This window comes from Pleurodeles waltl, chromosome 2_2 (genome assembly GCF_031143425.1).
Source record: "Pleurodeles waltl isolate 20211129_DDA chromosome 2_2, aPleWal1.hap1.20221129, whole genome shotgun sequence".
Classification (NCBI taxonomy): Eukaryota; Metazoa; Chordata; class Amphibia; order Caudata; family Salamandridae; genus Pleurodeles; species Pleurodeles waltl.
In genome coordinates, this window is record NC_090439.1 from 238,159,974 (window position 1) to 238,185,876 (window position 25,903).

The following is a 25,903-nucleotide window of genomic DNA, read 5'->3' on the forward strand; positions in this document are numbered from 1 at the left end:
CGCCCGAGTGTATGGCTGGGGGGACAAGAATGGGAAACTTTTACACTGGCTGGCCACCCGCCCTCTAGCCAATAGAGTCATACCTGAAATTATGGAAGACTCTGGCTCTCTTTCTAAAACACCCATCGAAATTGCACAAAGTTTTGCCTCCTACTACGCTCGCCTATACGCAGAGCACCCCCGGCCCATTGCTGAGAGAGTCACCTCTCCTAAATGATATAACTCTTCCCAGAGTTTCCCTTGCAACAAGGAATAGGTTGGACGAAGCTATTCGCCTCGCGGAAATCGCTAACGCAATTGTCTGCCTGGCATCGGGCAAGACCCCAGGGCCAGACGGACTCCCGGCAGAGCTATACAGCAAATGCAGCGATATCCTAGGTCCCCACCTGCTTGGAATGTACGAGGAAGCCGAAAGGCAGGGCCGTTTTCCTGATGGGATCGACCAAGTCACAATTGTAGTGATCCCTAAGACCCAACCCCCGTCGCGGCACTGCTCGGCATACCGGCCCATCTCACTTCTAAATATCGAGATCAAAGTGCTGTCCTCAATCCTTGCCTCCAGATTGAAGGAGGCAATGCCTACCTTGGTACATCCCGACCAATGCGGCTTCATGCCCACCCGTAGCACTAGGCACTGCATTAGATGGTTACACCTGGCCTTGGCGCACCGCTGGACTCTGTCACACACCCCCTTGGCGTTACTTTTGCTCGACTTTGAAAAAGCCTTTGATACAGTAGATTGGTCCTACCTCGACCACTTTCTGCAAAGAAACGGACTCGGGGCTAAATTCCGTGGCCTGGTGAAACTACTTTACTCTAACCCAACGGCCCGGGTCCAGGTGAACGGAGTGGTCTCTGACCTGTTCCCCATCAGCTGTGGCACCCGACAAGGGTGCCTGTTATCCCCCCTGCTCTTTGCACTAACAATAGAGCCCCTGGCGATACTATTGCGAGAGGACCCTCTGGTTGAGTGTTGGCCCTGGCCTGCTTGTGCAGAACACCGGGTGGCGCTATACGCGGACGATGTCCTATTATATATCTCTAACCCGGCCACGAGCGGTCCTTGCGTTTTACATATCCTGGGCCTCTTTGCGGAGGCCTCAGGGCTGACTCTAAACACCAACAAGTCTCTGTTGGTCCCCCTCCATCGCTCCCGAGACTGCGTAGTTTGGCAACAAAACATCCCAGTAAGAAGAAACAGTTTTAAATACCTGGGAATACACGTTTCACTACTCCCTGAGCTAACTTGGGAGCTCAATATTACACCTTTAACTAGAAGAATCAGGACTGACCTCCAGCGCTGGAGGACTCTCCCCCTCAATCTCCTTGGCAGAATAGCACTCTATAAGATGATGATCCTCCCCAGACTCCTTTACCTACTGCAGAACTTTCCGCATCCCATCCCCATGAGATGGTTCAGGGAGACGGACTCGTTAGCACGCCAATTCATATGGAAAGGCACCCGCCCTCGACTGGCACTCAAAACCTGCCAAAGAGATGTTTACGATGGGGGATTGGGCATGTCCAATATCCATTATCATCACCTCGCAATGCACCTGCTCGTGATTAACGACTGGATGGGGGGTGGATGGACAGACCCGGCATACCGACTGGAACTCCAAACACTGAGCTATCCACGGATCTTCGACGCCCTGTACGGGGACCCGATCTCCCGAGACGTCCCAGACGTGACTAAGGTGATCCTACAGTGATGGCGGGCGCCTCAGAAGGTGTCAAGATGGTGGGAGCGCCTCACCCAACAGACCCCGCTGTGGCATGGGAAACATTTGACAGAAGTAGTGGGCCTGGAGGGATTTCAGAAATGGGACAATATAGGCATTTCCACACTAGGCGACGTTTGGGGCGGGACACACACGCGATCCTTTGAGGACCTCCAGAAACGTTTTCACTAAACAAGACGCAATTCTATAAATATCTCCAGCTCCGCCACGCCCTACTAACACACATACAGACAGGGGACAACATACCAGAATATAGCCCTATGGAGTGAAGGCGCTGATGGGGAACTTGGGCAAGGGAGGTGTTTCCCAGATATACCGCACCTTGGTCACCAACACTGCTTGTTCCCTAGAGGGGCTCCGTCAGAGATGGGAGGGATGGGTGGGTCCTTTAGAAGAGGTGGATTGGGGCGAGGCACTGATGGCCCCACGCACCCTAACGATGGCCTCCCGCTTCCGGTTAATACAGACCTACTACCTCCACACAGCATACCTTACACCCACTAAATTACACAGAGCGGGCCTCCGACCCACAGCTGATTGACCCCCATGTACGAATCCCGCAGCCGACTTCTTCCACATGGTTTGGGCATGCTCGGTCATAGCGACCTACTGGAGGGCGGTCTTGAAGGATGTCTCCGATGTCCTACAGGAAGATATAGGGAGGGCGCCACTGCCTCTCCTGCTGGGGATTATGGGAGACATTGGGATGAAAAGATCGGACCGAACCTTCCTTGGGGTGGCGTGCTTGGTGGCCAAAAGGGACATAATGGCTGACTGGAAAGCCAGGGGTGCTCCGGCACTGAATAAGTGGAGGCGAGGGGTGGATTGGTGTGCGCAACGTGAAAAACTGGTATATGAGGCCAGAGGTTGCCCGAACAAATATAACAAGGTATGGGGGAAATGGGAAGCCGCAGCATGTACCCCTCCCACAACGCCGAAAGACACTACACTAAAGAGGGTCGGCACGGACCCCCCCTCTCCATCCCCCCTAATTGGTTGGTGTGTAGCATCTTCAGGGTCAGTCTAACATGGCGGCGCGTAACTCTCATCTATAATGTGTTGCCTGGGACAATGGGTTTGTCCAATGTTGGGTGCCCGTTGGCGCCATGTTAAATTTTTGTAGCACTATCTTATTTTTCTGCAAAATGAATAAACTTTCTTTATAAAAAATAAAAATTCCTATATCATGCTACCCTGAATAATATTGAACAAGATAAAGAAAGCAGATAAAACCGCGACATATTTTTGTTGCTTGAGCCCTGAGATACAGTCAAGTAAGATTAAAACTTACCCAATATTCTCAAGGGAAGCTGTCACTTGGGCCCACATTTGTTGAATCTGGCAGGGAAGTACTGTATCCAGCATGTGTCCCACAGTGTTTTGCCAATTCTCCAGAAAGCTGTCATTCCACATCTAGCCTGCAAGAAGCAGCCAAACCCTCTTACCCCATGTGATCACCCAGCACTCAGCCACCCATCAAGAGAGAGGTCTCTCACTGGCCTCTTTCTTCTTGCAAAGGTAATGCTGTCTATAATAATTTTGACCCACACCTAGCAGCTATAGGAGGGTCTACCAAATGTCTACTTTTCTGGAACCTTGGACTGATGCCAATATGCTGACACTAGCTACTTTTATAATCTGTTTCTTTTAACTGATGTGAAATCCTCTTTAAAAGGTCAGCTTCTCAGGCTCTCCTCATGACAGGGTGCTTCTAAGATCCTAAAACTTGGACTAGATGTCAATAGTAATTAACTGTGTGGGCTTCTCATCAACCCTTTGGAACTTGGAGCACTTCCTTCTTCCTGGAAATAAATATGCATGCTGCCACTATTGAAGAAACCTTTAGCAGATCTCTATGTTTAACCAATTTTATACCTAGAACACTTCCACCATTTTCCACCAAACCTTGTGAATTTAAAAAGGTAACTTCCAATTAAAAGTGTGATTTTCTATACTTGTGACTTACATAGTTAATCATTTGTGTATTTGTATACTGTATACTTGTTTCTGTATTTTTGTATTGTTTTGAGATTCAATTTGTAGGAGTTGCTTAGGCCAGGGCCCTCAGCATTCAGAACTGATTCAGTGCGGGATCCACAGTTGTTAAAATGTTAACAACCGCTGCTGTGGGGGTCTGTAGGTGCAGTCCAGCTCCAACTTCATCTGCTGTTTAGTTGTATACATCTCTGAAAAATAAGTGAATACCTCCATAAACAATTCAATTGCCTGGTAAAGGACATGTGGACTTTGAAAGTTGAGCTACTTTACTCCCAGACTATTCTTCTAACCCAAATGACGGATCACATGTGGCTATATGGTCTCTACTGCATGATAACAAGGTGTCACCATTATTATCACTTGAATACAAGCCTAACGTCAGCTCATGTCTCACTGCTTGCAATTTCATCCTGTCAAAACCTCAAGAGGCCCCAAAATGTCCTTAATCAAGGCAACTGAACAAAGTTGTTTAATGCTCTTCCGGGATTAAGGGACATGAACCCCTTAGCTGCCAGGCCTTTTCCCCCTTATGTGCCTGGCCTTTTTTTGGCTATTTGGAACAGTCCGCGCTTAGGCCCTCATAAATGTTTGTCCACATAAGCTACCCAGGCCAAATTTGCGTCCTTTTTTCCAACATACTAGAGATTCTAGAGGTACCCAGACTTTGTGGGTTCCCCTGGAGGAGACAAAGAAATTAGCCAAAATACAGCACAAATGTCGTTTTATTCAAAAAATGGGAAAAAGGGCTGCAGAAGAAGGTTTGTATTTTTTTTTCCCTGAAAATGGCATCAATGAAGGGTTTGCGGAGCTAAAATCACCATCTTCCCAACTTTCAGGAACAGGCAGACTTGAATCAGAAAACCACTTTTCCAACACAATTTTGGCATTTTAATGGGACATACCCCATTTTTACTATATTTTGTGCTTTTAGCCTCCTTCCAGTTAGTGACACAAATGGGTGAGAAACCAGTGCTGGATCCCCGAAAGCTACACATTTTTTAAAAGTAGACACAATTGTGAATTCAGCAAGGGGTCATTTGTGTAGATCCTACAAGGTCTTCCTACAGAAAATAACAGCTGAAATAAAAACAATATTGAAATTGAGGTGAAAAAAACAGCCATTTTATTCCATGTTTTACTCTGTAACTTTTTCCTGCTTTGTCAGATTTTTGAAATACTGTTACGTCTGCTGGACTCTTCTGGTTGGGGGATATCTAGGGTTTGTAGGTTCATCAAGAACCCACGTACCCACAGCCAATAAATGAGCTGCACCTTGCAATGGGTTTTCATTGTATACTGGGTACACAGCAATTCGTTTGCTGAACTATAAAGAGTGAAAAAAAAATAGGTATTGAAGAAACCTTTGTATTTCCAAAATGGGCACAAGATAAGGTTTGAGAAGCAGTGGTTATTTGCACATCTCTGAATTCCGTGGTCCCCATATTAGCATGTGAATTACAGTGCATTTCCCAATTACAAGCCTGTGCATTTTTTTGAACTAGACACCCAGGGGAATCCAGGATGGAGTGACTTGTGGGGCTCTTCCCAGGTTCTGTTACCCAGAAACCTTTGCAAGCCTCAAAATCTGGCCAAAAAAACACCTTTTCCCCACATTTCAATGACAGAAAGTTCTGGAATCTGAGAAGAGCCACAAATTTCGCTCCACTCAGCGTTCCACCAAGCCTCCCGATACAAACGGTACCTTACTTGTGTGGGTAGGCCTAGTGCCCACGACAAGAAATGCCCCAAGACGCAACGTGGACACATCACATTTTCCCAAAGAACACAGAGCTGTTTTTTTTCAAAGTGCCTACCTGTGGATTTTGGCCTCTAGCTCATCCGGCACCTAAGGAAACCTACCAAACCTGTTCATTTTTTAAAACTAGACACCTAGGGGAATCCAAGATGGGGTGATTTGAGGGGATCTCACCAGGTTCTGTTACCCATAATCCTTTGCAAACCTCAAAATTTGGCAAATAAATACACTTTTTCCTCACATTTCTGTGACAGAAAGTTCTGGAATCTGAGAGGAGCCACACATTTCATTCCATCCAGTAATCCCCCACGTCGCCAGATAAAAATGGTACCTCACTTGCTTGGGTAGGCCTAGTGCCCGCGACAGGAAATGTCCCAAAACACAAGGTGGACACATCACATTTTCCCAAAGAAAACAGAGCTGTTTTTTACAAAGTGCCTAGCTGTGGATTTTGGCCTCTAGGTCAGCCGGCACCTAGGGAAACCAAACCAACCTGTGCATTTTTGAAAACTAGACACGTAGGGAAATCCAAGATGGGGGACTTGTGGGGCTCTGACCAGGTTCTGTTACCCAAAATCCTTCGCAAACCTCAAAATGTGGCCAAAAAAACACCTTTTCCTCACATTACGGTGATAGAAAGTTCTGAAATCTGAGAGGAGCCACAAATTTCCTTCCACCCAGCGTTCACCCAAGTCTCCCAATAAAAATGGTACCTCACTTGCGTGGGTAGGCCTATTGCCCATGAAAGGAAATGCCCCAAAACACTATGTGGACCCATCAAAATGATCAAATCCAAACGACCTGTTTTTGTGGGAGAAGGCACCTGCATTTTTGGTCCTGGGCTCAGCAGCCATACAGGGAGATCTACCAAACCCAAACATTTCTGAAAACTAGACACCCAAGGGAGTCCAGGGAAGTGTGACTTAGGTGGATCCACCAGTGTTTTCTTACCCAGAATCCTCAGCAAACCTCAAACTTAGCTAAAAAAAATCTAAAAAAAAATCCCCATATTTGTGTGTGGGATCACCTCACCGGCACAAATTTTCTACCACCCAACATTCCCCCTGTCTCCCGGTAAAAATGATACCTCACTTGTGTAGGCGGGCCAAGTGCCTGTGACAGGGAAGAGCCCCCAAAAAAAATTGAAAATGAGGGGGAACCAAAGCGGGTCCAAAAGGGCAGTTTGGGAAAAAATTACTTTTTAGGCTGACAAGTGGGGCAGAATGTTTATCGGTATAGCTGCGATAATGCTGGGTGGTAAGAATTTTGTGGATTCCTGCAGATTCCGGAAGGTTCCATCACAAAAATGTGGAAAAAAAATGTGTGATTTCCAGCAAAGTTGGAGGTTTGCAGGGCATTGTGTGTAAGAAAATGGTGCGGGTGCATGTGAAGGACACCACCCTGGACTCACCCAGATGTTTAGTTTTCAGATGTGTCTAGGTCTTGTAGATTTTTCTACATGGAGGCGTTTCAAAGTCCAAAAAGTGCAGCCCTCGTCATTCCAAGTGGGACAATTTTGAGAGTGAGCCAAGCTCTCATGGCCCAAATGTAAAACCAAAACCCAAAATAATCAAATGTCCTCTTGCTTGCTGTGGGATAAAATGTTTTAGTGTGCGGAGGGAGAGCTGAGAGACTGTTAGCCCCTTCAGTTGGGGTGGGGGCATAACCATGCCCATACTGGTTGGTAGCCACCACCCCAGTATTTTTTAAATCACTGGCATCTAGTAGGCTTCCACCCCCACTCCCTAGGAGTGGATCGGGGGTAATTGCCCAGCTGCCTACCGGTGGGCAGAACAACTTTGTCCCCATTTATTTGGGGGTGGGGGTATGGCCATACCCCCACCCTCTATTTTTTTGAAAAATTGCCTAAGGGGTCGCTCCCCTTATAAAACAAAACACAAAAAAAACAATCCCTGGTGTTTAATGGCTTCTGCCTCCCATAGGGACAGATCGGCCTAATAAATATAGGCCGATCTAACCCAGGGGTGGGGCAGAAAAGGCCTAATAATGTTATTGACCCCTGGGGAGTGACCCTTGCCTAAGGAGTTGCTCCCCTTATAAAACAAAACAAAAAAAAACAAATATCCCTGGTGTGTAGTGGCATTCCTTCAACACGATCGCTAAGCGATCGTGCTGCATGCATGCTCAGAGAGACATGAAAAGGGAAGGAAAAGCCTTTCCTTCCCTTTTCATGCCTCTCTGACCTCCCCCGATTGGAAGAGAAACAAAACCGTTTCTCTTCCGATCACGCTGGAAGCATGCTTCCGACGCAATGAGAGGCGACCTCGGATGAGGTCAGCGTGCAATTGTGCGCTGATGTCATCAGACTTCACGGGGCGGGTGGGGGACGAAGGGAAAGCGATTCCCCTTCCATTCCTGCCATAGGGGGGTGGGGGCACGGCCTAATAGAAAAATTACCCCTGGGGAGCGACCCTTGCCAAAGGGGTCACTCCCCTTATGCCAATTTCAGTTTTTTTTAAATCCCCTGTGGCTAGTGGCTTCTGCCCCACCCAGGGGCAGATTGGCCGAATCAATATAGGCCGATCTAAAAGGCCTAATAAAAATGATGGCCCCTGGGGTGCGAGCCTTGCCTAAGGGGTCGCTCCCCTTATAAAACAAAACAAAAACAAAAAACAATCCCTGGTGTTTAATGGCTTTTGCCTCCCATAGGGGCAGATCGGCCTAATCAATATAGGCCGATCTGCCCCAGGGGTGGGGGGGGGGGGTAAGAAAAGGCCTAATAACGTTATTGACCCCTGGGGAGCGACCCTTGCCTAAGGAGTTGCTCCCCTTATAAAACAAAACAAAAAAAACAAATATCCCTGGTGTGTAGTGGCATTCCTGCAACATGATCGCTAAGCGATCGTGCTGCATGCATGCTCAGAGAGACATGAAAAGGCAAGGAAAAGCCTTTCCTTCCCTTTTCATGTCTCTCTGACCTCTCCCGATTGGAAGAGAAACAAAACCGTTTCTCTTCCGATCACGCTGGAAGCATGCTTCCGACGCAATGGGAGGCGACCTCGGATGAGGTCAGCGTGCAATTGTGCACTGACGTCATCAGAATTCAAGGGGGCGGGGTGGGGGACGAAGGGAAAGCGATTCCCCTTCCATTCCTGCCATAGGGGGGTGGCGGCACGGCCCTCGGGGGAAGCGCTAGCGCTTCCCCGAGGGCTAGTACAAGGACATAATGGTTACGTCTGTGGCGCCTCAGCGCCGCGCCACCGGATGTAACCATTATGCCCTTGGCACCCAAGGGGTTAAACCTGTGGAATTTAAGCACTTTACCTGCTGGCCCCAGAGAAAATGTCAATTGTGACTTGGCAGTCAACAAACTTGCAATCCTCATTTTTAAGAAACACATAAAAAGAACTGGAGTATTAAAATTGCCAAGTTGGCCAATTTCCACATCCTGAGTTTGTCACTATTATTAAAAATAATTGGGCACAAAGTGTGCACCCGTTGGTTTGCGATGCCATGGGGTACACAATTTGTGCCCAGTGTTATGTTCAGAACCTCAGAATGGGCAATAACCTGTCAAAAGTGCACATTATGGTCCATTACAACATGAGCAGACAACACATGTGAGCTATATCCCCACATTTAGAGCCAGATTTCACTATTGGCTGCAAATCACAGGGGCAAACACCCACGATCTGTGCCCAAATTGTAATGTGATTAGGGTGCAAACGGGATTTCGCACCCAAAACTGGATCACCACTCCCATCATAATCAGAACTAGAAGTCTGTCCTTTCTCAAAGCAACACATTGGCTAACGGCTGGAAATATTCAGGCACCAGAGATCTTACTTATCCAATGGCAGACATGCAGAGAGGCCAGTTTTACAACGACAATTCCTTGAAAAGTGGGTGGAAAGGTAATGGGAGTTTGATCAATAGGGGTACTGACTTCGGGGTTACCAAATGTTTTTGGGTAAATGAAAATATGAATGTGAGTCCTTGGGTTATATGTTGTGTGATTTTTTGTGTTTAATTTTACTCCTAGTACTGTATGACTTGAATAATTTTCTCTAGAAATGTGACCAAGGTACACAACTGATATTCAAGGAAGAGCCACTGCTGTAAATACAGAAGCCATATTACACTTGCACACGATTAAAAATGCTTCTGGATTTGTATATATGCATGTTGACTTGTAATTTAAAGACAATTATTTTTTACATTTATATATTTATATATTCCTTATGTATCGGTAGAATGAACAATTCATATTTGTGTGATTAATAAAAAAAACTTTAAGAAGTCTGAAATTTGAGTAGCTGGCAGATGTACCCGCAGGTCTGTCCAACTGGCAGAAGGTAGTCTGACAAACTGAAATATAATACTGGCGATCTTTAGGAAATGTAGGACATGCTGATGCCAAAGAGCAATGTGGAAAGAGTATTGTTTTATTGCTGGTACAGTAAATGTGGTACTACAACCATAAGACAAGATGGATGGAGGCATTTCTCGTTCAGGGGCCTCATACAGGTTTTTGCAATGATACACATCATCTTGAGGATGCTAGTCGAGGTGGGGAAGAGACGCTGAAGAAATGATCACTGTAGCTCTATGTTAGTCTATTCAAAATTGGCACTCCAGGCAATTACGCTGGAGTTTATTTCCTGGCTTCTGTGGCAGTGTCTGTTACGTCACGTCCATAGAAGTCCTCAATTAACAGTAATGAGGCTGAGTGAAAAGTGCTTTTGAAACGTGTCCCGGCAGGTAACAGAAGCTTTACAACGGTGAAAGCACCTATCAACAGATAAGGCTTACACTCATCAATGTTTCCTTCTAATTCTAGTGTACGAGTAGGTCAAATCATTCCTTGTCATATTAGTCTAGACTTTGTACTGAGAATATTCAAGCAGGGCCTTTTGGGTGGCAACACTAAGTTCTGTGCGAAGTGAATAAGGCTTTTGTTAACTATGGGAATATTTTGGTAACTCTGATTTGTTGGCAGCAAGATTACAGACGGAATTATTTCTGTTTATATCCACGTGGGTACAGACAAACCAGAGGAAAGTACTTTGTTGGACCTTTAGATGTCTAAAATGTTCTGCCAGTGATAATGACAAACACATGTGGAGACCTGGAGGCCTTAATTTACAATGCTCTTTTTATATGGGTTACACCAAATGGCTTGCCTTGCCAATGATTTGTTCCTCAAATAATTTAGAATTATTATCTGGCTTCTTTTTGAAGCCAATGCTCCATCTATCAGGTGATCAGGATAGCAAAAGAATGGTGCTACTACTGTATCTGGTTATCAAACGTCCATACAATCTCTTGTATATAGTAGCGTAGAAAAAGCATGAATCCAACAATATTGAAACTGAGTAGGCAGTTACAATGTGACATTTCTAGGCCTATGACCTGGCAGGCTAACAACCCCAAACTATTATTCAGTTGTGCTCATACAGAGGAGTTTCAACATCATGGGCTAAAGTACATCTTATTTCCCTGGTGTAACTCTGCTGTCTTGTCTTGTGAATAGCTGTCTCTATGTTTATATCTCACTAAAAACTAAAGATGGGGTGATGGGCTATAGCGTCAAAGTACACAGATCAGGGACTCTATGATGAATACTCATAAGCCTGAAATACATTTAAGTGTATAGCAATAAAAGTAGTTGTACAAACATCCACAACCTTTGGATGGGACTTTGTTAAACTTTTACAATAATTGTGATGTGATAGCACTAGAATGACTGCAGATGTTAATCCACATTACTCAGAACCTAGTCAATAACCGAAACAGCGGAATTGTTTTGCGAATGACTGAGTAGACATATAGACAGTAAGAGCCTTGTAAGGTGACATGAAAGCAACAAAAGCGAATTAAAGCCTTGTAGGATGATATGGGAGCAACAAAACAGAATTTATGTAGGGATGCACAATACAATAATACAAGTAATTAAAGGGATAAGTAAACTACAGTACAGTAAAATGTGACCTGACATTTCTAAACATTTCAGATACATAACTACAAATGATCACCAGTATGCAAACAGTTCAGCGCAAAAGCACATAAACATGCGCTTCATGGACAGATTTAGGCTCACCTCCACCAGTGGATATGCAATCTCATTGTAGATCTGTTCAGTTGAGTGTTCCTCAAAGTATGCTCCGTCGAATGTGAACTGTTTGGGGGGTTCACTTCCTCTGTCTACTTTCTGTATAAAACATTGGCCCAGTGTGCTGCTAACAGTCACCACAGCCCTGCAGTTCAGATATTTCTCTCGCTCACTCATGGGTCTACAGCGAACTACCACCTTCACGGATTCCATGATCTAAAGCACAATTCAAACATAGTACTGAAGATCCAAACATAAAGGTTTTAACACCATATTTTGAAGAGAGTTTTTTAGCTTCATTCAACTTCTCATTGGTAGCTGTCAAAACCCTGTTTCCAAATATCCAGCGACCAGCAAAGAACCAACCACTCTATTTCTACAAACGACCAAAACCTCGTGTTCTAGAGGTTTATAATGGTATCGGTATTCGTCATCTGAAACGTATCTGTGTCATAACTCCACTTTCTTCTCTTACAAGGCCTCTCGTCCGTGTTTCTTCTCCACTGCTCTCAGACTGTGCTTCAGTCTCGTTTCTTCTTCGACCTCCGACCTTTCAGCATTACATCTTCTGTAATCAGCCTCTTGTGGCTAGCCTGTCACGTTGCTCAGTTTTCCTTTCGAATAGTCTCCCCCCAAGTCATGGCTGTTTGTCATACTCTATATCATTGTTTCGCTTCCATTCAATAAACCACAAAACCATATTCAGACCACAAAACCATATTCTATCATTCTAAAACTTCCCAGAACCATTCATCCGTCGTCGGTTACATCTCCCCTTAACGGTAGCGTCTAGCTCCCATTAGAGGATCGAACGTAACGACGTAAACGTGAGAAGTACGCCAAGCGCGCTCCGAGTGCATTCTGTAGCTACTTGTGCTGTAACCCTGTGGCGATTGTTCCTATCGGGCTCCATTTTTGTTTGTAGTCTGCTTCTTCCCTGTTGTGTTAGACTGCCAACAGTAGTAGGCTCGCAATGTGAGTATTGCTTACGGGATCGGTGCCGCCATCGACAAATAAATGACACGGACTCCAAGTCAGAATGGCGTTTAGCATAGGCGACCTGGACCAGGGCTTCTATAGTCTGAGGGATGCATGGAGTTGTGTGCATGAAGGTTATGCCAGCAACATCGCCCTTCTCATCCTTCTCCAGCCTTGTCCTTTGTCCCTGCCTGTTCGTTTCTGACTTATTTGCCAGTTTAAGGAGGTTTTAGCCCCCTTCCTTGCCTTCTATTCACCCTCTTCCCCCTGCTGACACATCAACAAAACCATCAGCTAAGCTATTGGTGATTTAGGTGCGCTAGGAGAGGTCTGGGATGTATGTGTTCAGGGGCCAGTCCCTGCTCAGCCAGGAACACAAAAGGAACCCTCTCCTGCCTCATTTAATTCACTGCTATCAGCAAGGATGCCAAATTTCTCTCCACCCATGCCCAGGGCGCTATCTTAAGAAAGGCTGGCTCTGCTCAAAGTCAACTGTCTGTCACACAGCGAGACACATACCGGTTCCAGATACACAACAGGTTTGCCACCTACATGTTTGGGAAAAGCACCAGCCTTGCTCTTTGATCTGATTATCCACTCCCTATTGGCATACTGGAGCCCTTTATAAATCTCTAGTATTTGGTACCTAGGTACCCAGGGCATTGAGGTTCCAGGAGATCCTTATGGTCAATTCTTTCGCCACCGATAAGGAGCTCATACAAACACATCTTCAGTACTGCCATTGCAGCCCGAGTGAAATAGTGTAAGCACTATTTCACAGCCATTTTCACTGCACCAGTTCACTTATAAGTCACCTGTATGTCTACCCTTCAGACCCTGTAGGGTAGGTGCATAGTACCTGTGTGTGAGGGCACCCCTGCACTAGCAGAGGTGCCCCCACATTGTCCAGGACCATTTTCCCAGAGTTCGTGGGAGCGGGGACGCCATTATAAGTGTGCACTAAATATAGGTCAATACACATATGTAGCTTCACAATGGTAACTCCGAGTATGGCCATGTCTAACAACTGGGAATTGTACCCCAAAACTGATTCCAGCATTGGTTGCACAATCCCATGCACTCTGGCTGCTCCACCGTGGCCCCCTAGTTCTGCCATACCAGTCGTCTGAGGTTTTCACTACAGCCCCAGCTGCTGCCACCTCACAGGCAGGCTTCTGCCCTCCTGGTGCTTGAGCAGCTCAATTCCAGGAAGGCAGAACAATGCATTTCCTTTAGGAGACAGATGTTACACCCTCTCCCTTTGGAAATAGGTGTTACAGGTGCTAACGCGCTCCTCTATGACAATTTATTACACATCAGGACTCGTTTTAGGCCAATGAATCTTTTGACCCAGTTGAGAGACACCTTAGGACGAGATAGCTAATTAATATATCAACCAATACGTCAATAATGTCATCAGTATTTATTACAACAATGCATTTCACTTTAGTCAAAGACATTAATCAACTCAAGACACCACCATGACCTTGCAGTCATGAAAAACCACACCAGTTTAGTAGAATTTTATGAGTTTTATTCCTTATTAGTTACAATTCTAAGAGCAGATGTGTTAATCTCAAAACCAAGAAACACAATAGCATAGTCACAATATGGCAATTCTGATAAGATTTCATTAACCCCTTCGCTGCCAGGCCTTTTCCCCCTCCTGTGCCAGGCCTTTTTTTGCCTATTTGGGGCAGTTCGCGCTTAGGCCCTCATAACTTTTTGTCCACATAAGCTAACCAAGCCAAATTTGCGTCCTTTTTTTCCAACATCCTAGGGATTCTAGAGGTACCCAGACTTTGTGTGTTCCCCTGACGGAGGCCAAGAAATTAGCCAAAATACAGTGAAAATTTCGTTTTTTTTAAAAAAATGGGAAAAAGTGGCTGCAGAAGAAGGCTTGTGGTTTTTCCCCTGAAAATGGCATCAACAAAGGGTTTGCGTTGCTAAACTCAGCAGCTTCCCAGCTTTCAGGAACAGGCAGACTTGAATCAGAAAACCCAATTTTTCAACCCAATTTTGGCATTTTACTGGGACATACCCCATTTTTGCAATTTTTTGTGCTTTCAGCCTCCTTCCAGTCAGTGACAGAAATGGGCATGAAACCAATGCTGGATCCCAGAAACCTAAACATTTCTGAAACGTAGACAAAATTCTGAATTCAGCAAGGGGTCATTTGTGTAGATCCTACAAGGGTTTCCTACAGAAAATAACAACTGAAAAAGAAAAATATTGAAATTGAGGTGAAAAAAACATAAATTTTTCTCTACGTTTTACTCTGTAACTTTTCCCTGCAATGTCAGAATATCGAAAGCAATATACCGTTACGTCTGCTGGACTCCTTTGGTTGCGGGGATATATAGGGCTTGTAGGTTCATCAAGAACCCGAGGAACCCAGAGCCAATAAATGAGCTGCACCCTGCAGTGCGTTTTCATTCTATACCGGGTATACAGCAATTCATTTGCTGAAATATAAACAGTAAAAAATTGCTATCAAGAAAACCTTTGTATTTCCAAAAAGGGCACAAGATAAGGTGTTGAGGAGCAGTGGTTATTTGCACATCTCTGAATTCCGGGGTGACCATACTAGCATGTGAATTACAGGGCATTTCTCAAATAGATGTCTTTTTTACACACTCTCCTATATTTGGAAGGAAAAAATGTAGAGAAAGACAAGGGGCAATAACACTTGTTTTGCTAATCTATGTTCCCCCAAGTCTTCAGATAAAAATGATACCTCACTTGTGTGGGTAGGCCTAGCGCCCGCAACAGGAAACGCCCCAAAACGCAACGTGGACACATCCCATTTTTTTTAAAGAAAACAGAGGTGTTTTTTGCAAAGTGCCTACCTGTAGATTTTGGCCTCTAGCTCAGCCGGCACCTAGGGAAACCTACCAAACCTGTGCATTTCTGAAAACTAGAGACCTAGGGGAATCCAAGATGGGGTGACTTGTGGGGCTCGGACCAGGTTCTGTTACCCAGAATCCTTTGCAAACCTCAAAATTTGGCTAAAAAAACACATGTTCCTCACATTTCTGTGGCAGAAAGTTCTGGAATCTGAGAGGAGCCACAAATTTCCTTCCTCCCAACGTTCCCCTACGTCTCCCGATAAAAATGATACCTCACTTTTGTGGGTAGGCCTAGCGCCCGCGACAGGAAACGCCCCAAAGCGCAACGTGGACACATCCAAATTTTTGAAAGAAAACAGAGGTGTTTTTTGCGAAGTGCCTACCTGTAGATTTTGGCCTCTAGCTCATCCGGCACCTAGGGAAACCTACCAAACCTGTGCATTTCTGAAAACTAGAGACCTAGGGGAATCCAAGATGGGGTGACTTGTGGGGCTCGGACCAGGTTCTGTTACCCAGAATCCTTTGCAAACCTCAAAATTTGGCAAAAAAAAACACATGTTCCTCACATTTCTGTGGCAGAAAGTTCTGGAATCTGAGAGGAGCCACAAATTTCCTTCCACCCAGCGTTCCCCCAAGTCTCCCGATACAAATGATACCTCACTTGTGTGGGTAGGCCTAGCGCCCGCGACAGGAAACGCCCCAAAGCGCAACGTGGACACATCCAAATTTTTGAAAGAAAACAGAGGTGTTTTTTGCAAAGTGCCTACCTGTAAATTTTGGCCTCTAGCTCAGCCTGCACCTAGGGAAACCTACCAAACCTGTGCATTTCTGAAAACTAGAGACCTAGGGGAATCCAAGATGGGGTGACTTGTGGGGCTCGGACCAGGTTCTGTTACCCAGAATCCTTTGCAAACCTCACAATTTGGCTAAAAAAACACTTGTTCCTCATATTTCTGTGGCAGAAAGTTCTGGAATCTGAGAGGAGCCACAAATTTCCTTCCACCCAGCGTTCCCCTACGTCTCCCGATAAAAATGATACCTCACTTGTGTGGGTAGGCCTAGCGCCCGCGACAGAAAACGCCCCAAAGTGCAACGTGGACACATCCAAATTTTTGAAAGAAAACAGAGGTGTTTTTTGCTAAGTGCCTACCTGTAGATTTTGGCCTCTATCTCATCTGGCATCTAGGGAAACCTACCAAACCTGTGCATTTCTGAAAACTAGAGACCCAGGGGAATCCAAGATGGGGTGACTTGTGGGGCTCGGACCAGGTTCTGTTACCCAGAATCCTTTGCAAACCTCAAAATTTGGCTAAAAAAACACGTTCCTCACATTTCTGTGGCAGAAAGTTCTGGAATCTGAGAGGAGCTGCAAATTTCCTTCCACCCAGCGTTCCCCTACGTCTCCCGATATAAATGATACCTCACTTGTGTGGGTAGGCCTAGCGCCCGCGACAGGAAACGCCCCAAAGCGCAACATGGACACATCCAAATTTTTGAAAGAAAACAGAGGTGTTTTTTGCGAAGTGCCTACCTGTAGATTTTGGCCTCTAGCTCATCCGGCACCTAGGGAAACCTACCAAACCTGTGCATTTCTGAAAACTAGAGACCTAGGGGAATCCAAGATGGGGTGACTTGTGGGGCTCGGACCAGATTCTGTTACCCAGAATCCTTTGCAAACCTCAAAATTTGGCTAAAAAAACACATGTTCCTCACACTTCTGTGGCAGAAAGTTCTGGAATCTGAGAGGAGCCACAAATTTCCTTCCACCCAGCGTTCCCCCAAGTCTCCCGATAAAAATGATACCTCACTTGTGTGGGTAGGCCTAGCGCCCGCGACAGGAAACGCCCCAAAGCGCAACGTGGACACATCCAAATTTTTTAAAGAAAACAGGTGTTTTTTGCAAAGTGCCTACCTGTAGATTTTGGCCTCTAGCTCAGCCGGCACCTAGGGAAACCTACCAAACCTGTGCATTTCTAAAAACTAGAGACCTAGGGGAATCCAAGATGGGGTGACTTGTGGGGCTCGGACCAGGTTCAGTTACCCAGAATCCTTTGCAAACCTCAAAATTTGGCTAAAAAAACACATGTTCCTCACATTTCTGTGGCAGAAAGTTCTGGAATCTGAGAGGAGCCACAAATTTCCTTCCACCCAGCGTTCCCCTACGTCTCCCGATAAAAATGATACCTCACTTGTGTGGGTAGGCCTAGCGCCCGCGACAGGAAACGCCCCAAAGCGCAACGTGGACACATCCAAATTTTTGAAAGAAAACAGAGGTGTTTTTTGCGAAGTGCCTACCTGTAGATTTTGGCCTCTAGCTCATCCGGCACCTAGGGAAACCTACCAAACCTGTGCATTTCTGAAAACTAGAGACCTAGGGAAATCCAAGATGGGGTGACTTGTGGGGCTCGGACCAGGTTCTGTTACCCAGAATCCTTTGCAAACCTCAAAATTTGGCTAAAAAAACACATGTTCCTCACATTTCTGTGGCAGAAAGTTCTGGAATCTGAGAAGAGCCACAAATTTCCTTCCACCCAGCATTCCCCCAAGTCTCCTGATACAAATGATACCTCACTTGTGTGGGTAGGCCTAGAGCCCGCGACAGGAAACGCCCCAAAGCGCAACGTGGACACATCCAAATTTTTGAAAGAAAACAGGTGTTTTTTGCAAAGTGCCTACCTGTAGATTTTGGCCTCTAGCTCAGCCGGCACCTAGGGAAACCTACCAAACCTGTGCATTTCTAAAAACTAGAGACCTAGGGGAATCCAAGATGGGGTGACTTGTGGGGCTCGGACCAGGTTCAGTTACCCAGAACCCTTTGCAAACCTCAAAATTTGGCTAAAAAAACACATGTTCCTCACATTTCTGTGGCAGAAAGTTCTGGAATCTGAGAGGAGCCACAAATTTCCTTCCACCCAGCGTTCCCCTACGTCTCCCGATAAAAATGATACCTCACTTGTGTGGGTAGGCCTAGCGCCCGCGACAGGAAACGCCCCAAAGCGCAACGTGGACACATCCAAATTTTTGAAAGAAAACAGAGGTGTTTTTTGCGAAGTGCCTACCTGTAGATTTTGGCCTCTAGCTCATCCGGCACCTAGGGAAACCTACCAAACCTGTGCATTTCTGAAAACTAGAGACCTAGGGGAATCCAAGATGGGGTGACTTGTGGGGCTCGGACCAGGTTCTGTTACCCAGAATCCTTTGCAAACCTCAAAATTTGGCTAAAAAAACACATGTTCCTCACATTTCTGTGGCAGAAAGTTCTGGAATCTGAGAGGAGCCACAAATTTCCTTCCAACCAGCGTTCCCCCAAGTCTCCCGATAAAAAAGATACCTCACTTGTGTGGGTAGGCCTAGCGCCCGCGACAGGAAACGCCCCAAAGCGCAACGTGGCACATCCAAATTTTTGAAAGAAAACAGAGGTGTTTTTTGCGAAGTGCCTACCTGTAGATTTTGGCCTCTAGCTCAGCCGGCACCTAGGGAAACCTACCAAAGCTGTGCATTTCTGAAAACTAGAGACCTAGGGGAATCCAAGATGGGGTGACTTGTGGGGCTCGGACCAGGTTCTGTTACCCAGAATCCTTTGCAAACCTCAAAATTTGGCTAAAAAAACACATGTTCCTCACATTTCTGTGGCAGAAAGTTCTGGAATCTAAGAGGAGCCACAAATTTCCTTCCACCCAGCGTTCCCCTACGTCTCCCGATAAAAATGATACCTCACTTTTGTGGGTAGGCCTAGCGCCCGCGACAGGAAACGCCCCAAAGCGCAACGTGGACACATCCAAATTTTTGAAAGAAAACAGAGGTGTTTTTTGCGAAGTGCCTACCTGTAGATTTTGGCCTCTAGCTCATCCGGCACCTAGGGAAACCTACCAAACCTGTGCATTTCTGAAAACTAGAGACCTAGGGGAATCCAAGATGGGGTGACTTGTGGGGCTCGGACCAGATTCTGTTACCCAGAATCCTTTGCAAACCTCAAAATTTGGCAAAAAAAAACACATGTTCCTCACATTTCTGTGGCAGAAAGTTCTGGAATCTGAGAGGAGCCACAAATTTCCTTCCACCCAGCATTCCCCCAAGTCTCCCGATAAAAATGATACCTCACTTGTGTGGGTAGCTCTAGCGCCCGCGACAGGAAACGCCCCAAAGCGCAACGTGGACACATCCACATTTTTGAAAGAAAACAGAGGTGTTTTTTGCGAAGTGCCTACCTGTAGATTTTGGCCTCTAGCTCATCCGGCACCTAGGGAAACCTACCAAACCTGTGCATTTCTGAAAACTAGAGACCTAGGGGAATCCAAGATGGGGTGACTTGTGGGGCTCGGACCAGGTTCTGTTACCCAGAATCCTTTGCAAACCTCAAAATTTGGCTAAAAAAACACTTGTTCCTCACATTTCTGTGGCAGAAAGTTCTGGAATCTGAGAGGAGCCACAAATTTCCTTCCAACCAGCGTTCCCCCAAGTCTCCCGATAAAAAAGATACCTCACTTGTGTGGGTAGGCCTAGCGCCCGCGACAGGAAACGCCCCAAAGCGCAACGTGGCACATCCAAATTTTTGAAAGAAAACAGAGGTGTTTTTTGCGAAGTGCCTACCTGTAGATTTTGGCCTCTAGCTCAGCCGGCACCTAGGGAAACCTACCAAACCTGTGCATTTCTGAAAACTAGAGACCTAGGGGAATCCAAGATGGGGTGACTTGTGGGGCTCGGACCAGGTTCTGTTACCCAGAATCCTTTGCAAACCTCAAAATTTGGCTAAAAAGACACATGTTTCTCACATTTCTGTGGCAGAAAGTTCTGGAATCTGAGAGGAGCCACAAATTTCCTTCCACCCAGCGTTCCCCTACGTCTCCCGATAAAAATGATACCTCACTTTTGTGGGTAGGCCTAGCGCCCGCGACAGGAAACGCCCCAAAGCGCAACGTGGACACATCCAAATTTTTGAAAGAAAACAGAGGTGTTTTTTGCGAAGTGCCTACCTGTAGATTTTGGCCTCTAGCTCATCCGGCACCTAGGGAAACCTACCAAACCTGTGCATTTCTGAAAACTAGAGACCTAGGGGAATCCAAGATGGGGTGACTTGTGGGGCTCGGACCAGGTTCTGTTACCCAGAATCCTTTGCAAACCTCAAAATTTGGCAAAAAAAACACATGTTCCTCACATTTCTGTGGCATTAAGTTCTGGAATCTGAGAGGAGCCACAAATTTCCTTCCACCCAGCATTCCCCCAAGTCTCCCGATACAAATGATACCTCACTTGTGTGGGTAGGCCTAGCGCCCGCGACAGGAAATGCCCCAAAGCGCAACGTGGACACATCCAAATTTTTGAAAGAAAACAGAGGTGTTTTTTGCAAAGTGCCTACCTGTAAATTTTGGCCTCTAGCTCAGCCTGCACCTAGGGAAACCTACCAAACCTGTGCATTTCTGAAAACTAGAGACCTAGGGGAATCCAAGATGGGGTGACTTGTGGGGCTCGGACCAGGTTCTGTTACCCAGAATCCTTTGCAAACCTCACAATTTGGCTAAAAAAACACTTGTTCCTCATATTTCTGTGGCAGAAAGTTCTGGAATCTGAGAGGAGCCACAAATTTCCTTCCACCCTGCGTTCCCCTACGTCTCCCGATAAAAATTATACCTCACTTGTGTGGGTAGGCCTAGCGCCCGCGACAGGAAACGCCCCAAAGTGCAACGTGGACACATCCAAATTTTTGAAAGAAAACAGAGGTGTTTTTTGCTAAGTGCCTACCTGTAGATTTTGACCTCTAGCTCATCTGGCACCTAGGAAAACCTACCAAACCTGTGCATTTCTGAAAACTAGAGACCTAGGGGAATCCAAGATGGGGTGACTTGTGGGGCTCGGACCAGGTTCTGTTACCCAGAATCCTTTGCAAACCTCAAAATTTGGCTAAAAAAACACATGTTCCTCACATTTCTGTGGCAGAAAGTTCTGGAATCTGAGAGGAGCCGCAAATTTCCTTCCACCCAGCGTTCCCCTACGTCTCCCGATAAAAATGATACCTCACTTGTGTGGGTAGGCCTAGCGCCCGCGACAGGAAACGCCCCAAAGCGCAACATGGACACATCCAAATTTTTGAAAGAAAACAGAGGTGTTTTTTGCGAAGTGCCTACCTGTAGATTTTGGCCTCTAGCTCATCCGGCACCTAGGGAAACCTACCAAACCTGTGCATTTCTGAAAACTAGAGACCTAGGGGAATCCAAGATGGGGTGACTTGTGGGGCTCGGACCAGGTTCTGTTACCCAGAATCCTTTGCAAACCTCAAAATTTGGCTAAAAAAACACATGTTCCTCACATTTCTGTGGCAGAAAGTTCTGGAATCTGAGAGGAGCCACAAATTTCCTTCCACCCAGCGTTCCCCTACGTCTCCCGATAAAAATGATACCTCACTTGTGTGGGTAGGCCTAGCGCCCGCGACAGGAAACGCCCCAAAGCGCAACGTGGACACATCCAAATTTTTGAAAGAAAACAGAGGTGTTTTTTGCGAAGTGTCTACCTGTAGATTTTGGCCTCTAGCTCATCCGGCACCTAGGGAAACCTACCAAACCTGTGCATTTCTGAAAACTAGAGACCTAGGGGAATCCAAGATGGGGTGACTTGTGGGGCTCGGACCAGGTTCTGTTACCCAGAATCCTTTGCAAACCTCAAAATTTGGCTAAAAAAACACATGTTCCTCACATTTCTGTGGCAGAAAGTTCTGGAATCTGAGAGGAGCCACAAATTTCCTTCCACCCAGCGTTCCCCTACGTCTCCCGATAAAAATGATACCTCACTTGTGTGGGTAGGCCTAGCGCCCGCGACAGGAAACGCCCCAAAGCGCAACGTGGACACATCCAAATTTTTGAAAGAAAACAGAGGTGTTTTTTGCGAAGTGCCTACCTGTAGATTTTGGCCTCTAGCTCATCCGGCACCTAGGGAAACCTACCAAACCTGTGCATTTCTGAAAACTAGAGACCTAGGGGAATCCAAGATGGGGTGACTTGTGGGGCTCGGACCAGGTTCTGTTACCCAGAATCCTTTGCAAACCTCAAAATTTGGCTAAAAAAACACATGTTCCTCACATTTCTGTGGCAGAAAGTTCTGGAATCTGAGAGGAGCCACAAATTTCCTTCCACCCAGCATTCCCCCAAGTCTCCTGATACAAATGATACCTCACTTGTGTGGGTAGGCCTAGAGCCCGTGACAGGAAACGCCCCAAAGCGCAACGTGGACACATCCACATTTTTGAAAGAAAACAGAGGTGTTTTTTGCGAAGTGCCTACCTGTAGATTTTGGCCTCTAGCTCAGCCGGCACCTAGGGAAACCTACCAAACCTGTGCATTTCTGAAAACTAGAGACCTAGGGGAATCCAAGATGGGGTGACTTGTGGGGCTCGGACCAGGTTCTGTTACCCAGAATCCTTTGCAAACCTCAAAATTTGGCTAAAAAAACACATGTTCCTCACGTTTCTGTGGCAGAAAGTTCTGGAATCTGAGAGGAGCCACAAATTTCCTTCCACCCAGCGTTCCCCTACGTCTCCCGATAAAAATGATACCTCACTTTTGTGGGTAGGCCTAGCGCCCGCGACAGGAAACGCCCCAAAGCGCAACGTGGACACATCCAAATTTTTGAAAGAAAACAGAGGTGTTTTTTGCGAAGTGCCTACCTGTAGATTTTGGCCTCTAGCTCATCCGGCACCTAGGGAAACCTACCAAACCTGTGCATTTCTGAAAACTAGAGACCTAGGGGAATCCAAGATGGGGTGACTTGTGGGGCTCGGACCAGGTTCTGTTACCCAGAATCCTTTGCAAACCTCAAAATTTGGCTAAAAAAACACATGTTCCTCACATTTCTGTGGCAGAAAGTTCTGGAATCTGAGAGGAGCCACAAATTTCCTTCCACCCAGCATTCCCCCAAGTCTCCCGATACAAATGATACCTCACTTGTGTGGGTAGGCCTAGCGCCCGCGACAGGAAACGCCCCAAAGCGCAACGTGGACACATCGAAATTTTTGAAAGAAAACAGAGGTGTTTTTTGCAAAGTGCCTACCTGTAGATTTTGGCCTCTAGCTCAGCCTGAACCTAGGGAAACCTACCAAACCTGTGCATTTCTGAAAACTAGAGACCTAGGGGAATCCAAGATGGGGTGACTTGTGGGGCTCGGACCAGGTTCTGTTACCCAGAATCCTTTGCAAACCTCACAATTTGGCTAAAAAAACACTTGTTCCTCATATTTCTGTGGCAGAAAGTTCTGGAATCTGAGAGGAGCCACAAATTTCCTTCCACCCAGCGTTCCCCTACGTCTCCCGATAAAAATGATACATCACTTGTGTGGGTAGGCCTAGCGCCCGCGACAGGAAACGCCCCAAAGCGCAACGTGGACACATCCAAATTTTTTAAAGAAAACAGAGGTGTTTTTTGCGAAGTGCCTACCTGTAGATTTTGGCCTCTAGCTCATCCGGCACCTAGGGAAACCTACCAAACCTGTGCATTTCTGAAAACTAGAGACCTAGGGGAATCCAAGATGGGGTGACTTGTGGGGCTCGGACCAGGTTCTGTTACCCAGAATCCTTTGCAAACCTCAAAATTTGGCTAAAAAAACACATGTTCCTCACATTTCTGTGGCAGAAAGTTCTGGAATCTGAGAGGAGCCACAAATTTCCTTCCACCCAGCGTTCCCCTACGTCTCCCGATAAAAATGATACCTCACTTGTGTGGGTAGGCCTAGCGCCCGCGACAGGAAACGCCCCAAAGCGCAACGTGGACACATCCAAATTTTTTAAAGAAAACAGAGGTGTTTTTTGCGAAGTGCCTACCTGTAGATTTTGGCCTCTAGCTCATCCGGCACCTAGGGAAACCTACCAAACCTGTGCATTTCTGAAAACTAGAGACCTAGGGGAATCCAAGATGGGGTGACTTGTGGGGCTCGGACCAGGTTCTGTTACCCAGAATCCTTTGCAAACCTCAAAATTTGGCTAAAAAAACACATGTTCCTCACATTTCTGTGGCAGAAAGTTCTGGAATCTGAGAGGAGCCACAAATTTCCTTCCACCCAGCGTTCCCCTACGTCTCCCGATACAAATGATACCTCACTTGTGTGGGTAGGCCTAGCGCCCGCGACAGGAAACGCCCCAAAGCGCAACGTGGACACATCCAAATTTTTGAAAGAAAACAGAGGTGTTTTTTGCGAAGTGCCTACCTGTAGATTTTGGCCTCTAGCTCATCCGGCACCTAGGGAAACCTACCAAACCTGTGCATTTCTGAAAACTAGAGACCTAGGGGAATCCAAGATGGGGTGACTTGTGGGGCTCGGACCAGGTTCTGTTACCCAGAATCCTTTGCAAACCTCACAATTTGGCTAAAAAAACACTTGTTCCTCATATTTCTGTGGCAGAAAGTTCTGGAATCTGAGAGGAGCCACAAATTTCCTTCCACCCAGCGTTCCCCTACGTCTCCCGATAAAAATGATACATCACTTGTGTGGGTAGGCCTAGCGCCCGCGACAGGAAACGCCCCAAAGCGCAACGTGGACACATCCAAATTTTTTAAAGAAAACAGAGGTGTTTTTTGCGAAGTGCCTACCTGTAGATTTTGGCCTCTAGCTCATCCGGCACCTAGGGAAACCTACCAAACCTGTGCATTTCTGAAAACTAGAGACCTAGGGGAATCCAAGATGGGGTGACTTGTGGGGCTCGGACCAGGTTCTGTTACCCAGAATCCTTTGCAAACCTCAAAATTTGGCTAAAAAAACACATGTTCCTCACATTTCTGTGGCAGAAAGTTCTGGAATCTGAGAGGAGCCACAAATTTCCTTCCACCCAGCGTTCCCCTACGTCTCCCGATAAAAATGATACCTCACTTGTGTGGGTAGGCCTAGCGCCCGCGACAGGAAACGCCCCAAAGCGCAACGTGGACACATCCAAATTTTTTAAAGAAAACAGAGGTGTTTTTTGCGAAGTGCCTACCTGTAGATTTTGGCCTCTAGCTCATCCGGCACCTAGGGAAACCTACCAAACCTGTGCATTTCTGAAAACTAGAGACCTAGGGGAATCCAAGATGGGGTGACTTGTGGGGCTCGGACCAGGTTCTGTTACCCAGAATCCTTTGCAAACCTCAAAATTTGGCTAAAAAAACACATGTTCCTCACATTTCTGTGGCAGAAAGTTCTGGAATCTGAGAGGAGCCACAAATTTCCTTCCACCCAGCGTTCCCCTACGTCTCCCGATACAAATGATACCTCACTTGTGTGGGTAGGCCTAGCGCCCGCGACAGGAAACGCCCCAAAGCGCAACGTGGACACATCCAAATTTTTGAAAGAAAACAGAGGTGTTTTTTGCGAAGTGCCTACCTGTAGATTTTGGCCTCTAGCTCATCCGGCACCTAGGGAAACCTACCAAACCTGTGCATTTCTGAAAACTAGAGACCTAGGGGAATCCAAGATGGGGTGACTTGTGGGGCTCGGACCAGGTTCTGTTACCCAGAATCCTTTGCAAACCTCACAATTTGGCTAAAAAAACACT

General features: G+C 46.4%; 1 protein-coding gene across 1 annotated transcript in view; it reads right to left on the bottom strand.

Annotated features, from left to right (window-relative positions):
* The window catches only part of LOC138275894 (kinesin-like protein KIF17), a 1,877,333-nt gene extending 1,865,551 nt beyond the window's left edge, over window positions 1-11,782 (bottom strand). Inside the window, exon 1 of the mRNA XM_069219138.1 lies at window positions 11,558-11,782. Within this exon, the coding sequence (XP_069075239.1) occupies window positions 11,558-11,782 (225 nt within the window). The remainder of the gene's footprint in view (window positions 1-11,557) is intronic.
* Window positions 11,783-25,903: the final 14,121 nt, after the last annotated feature.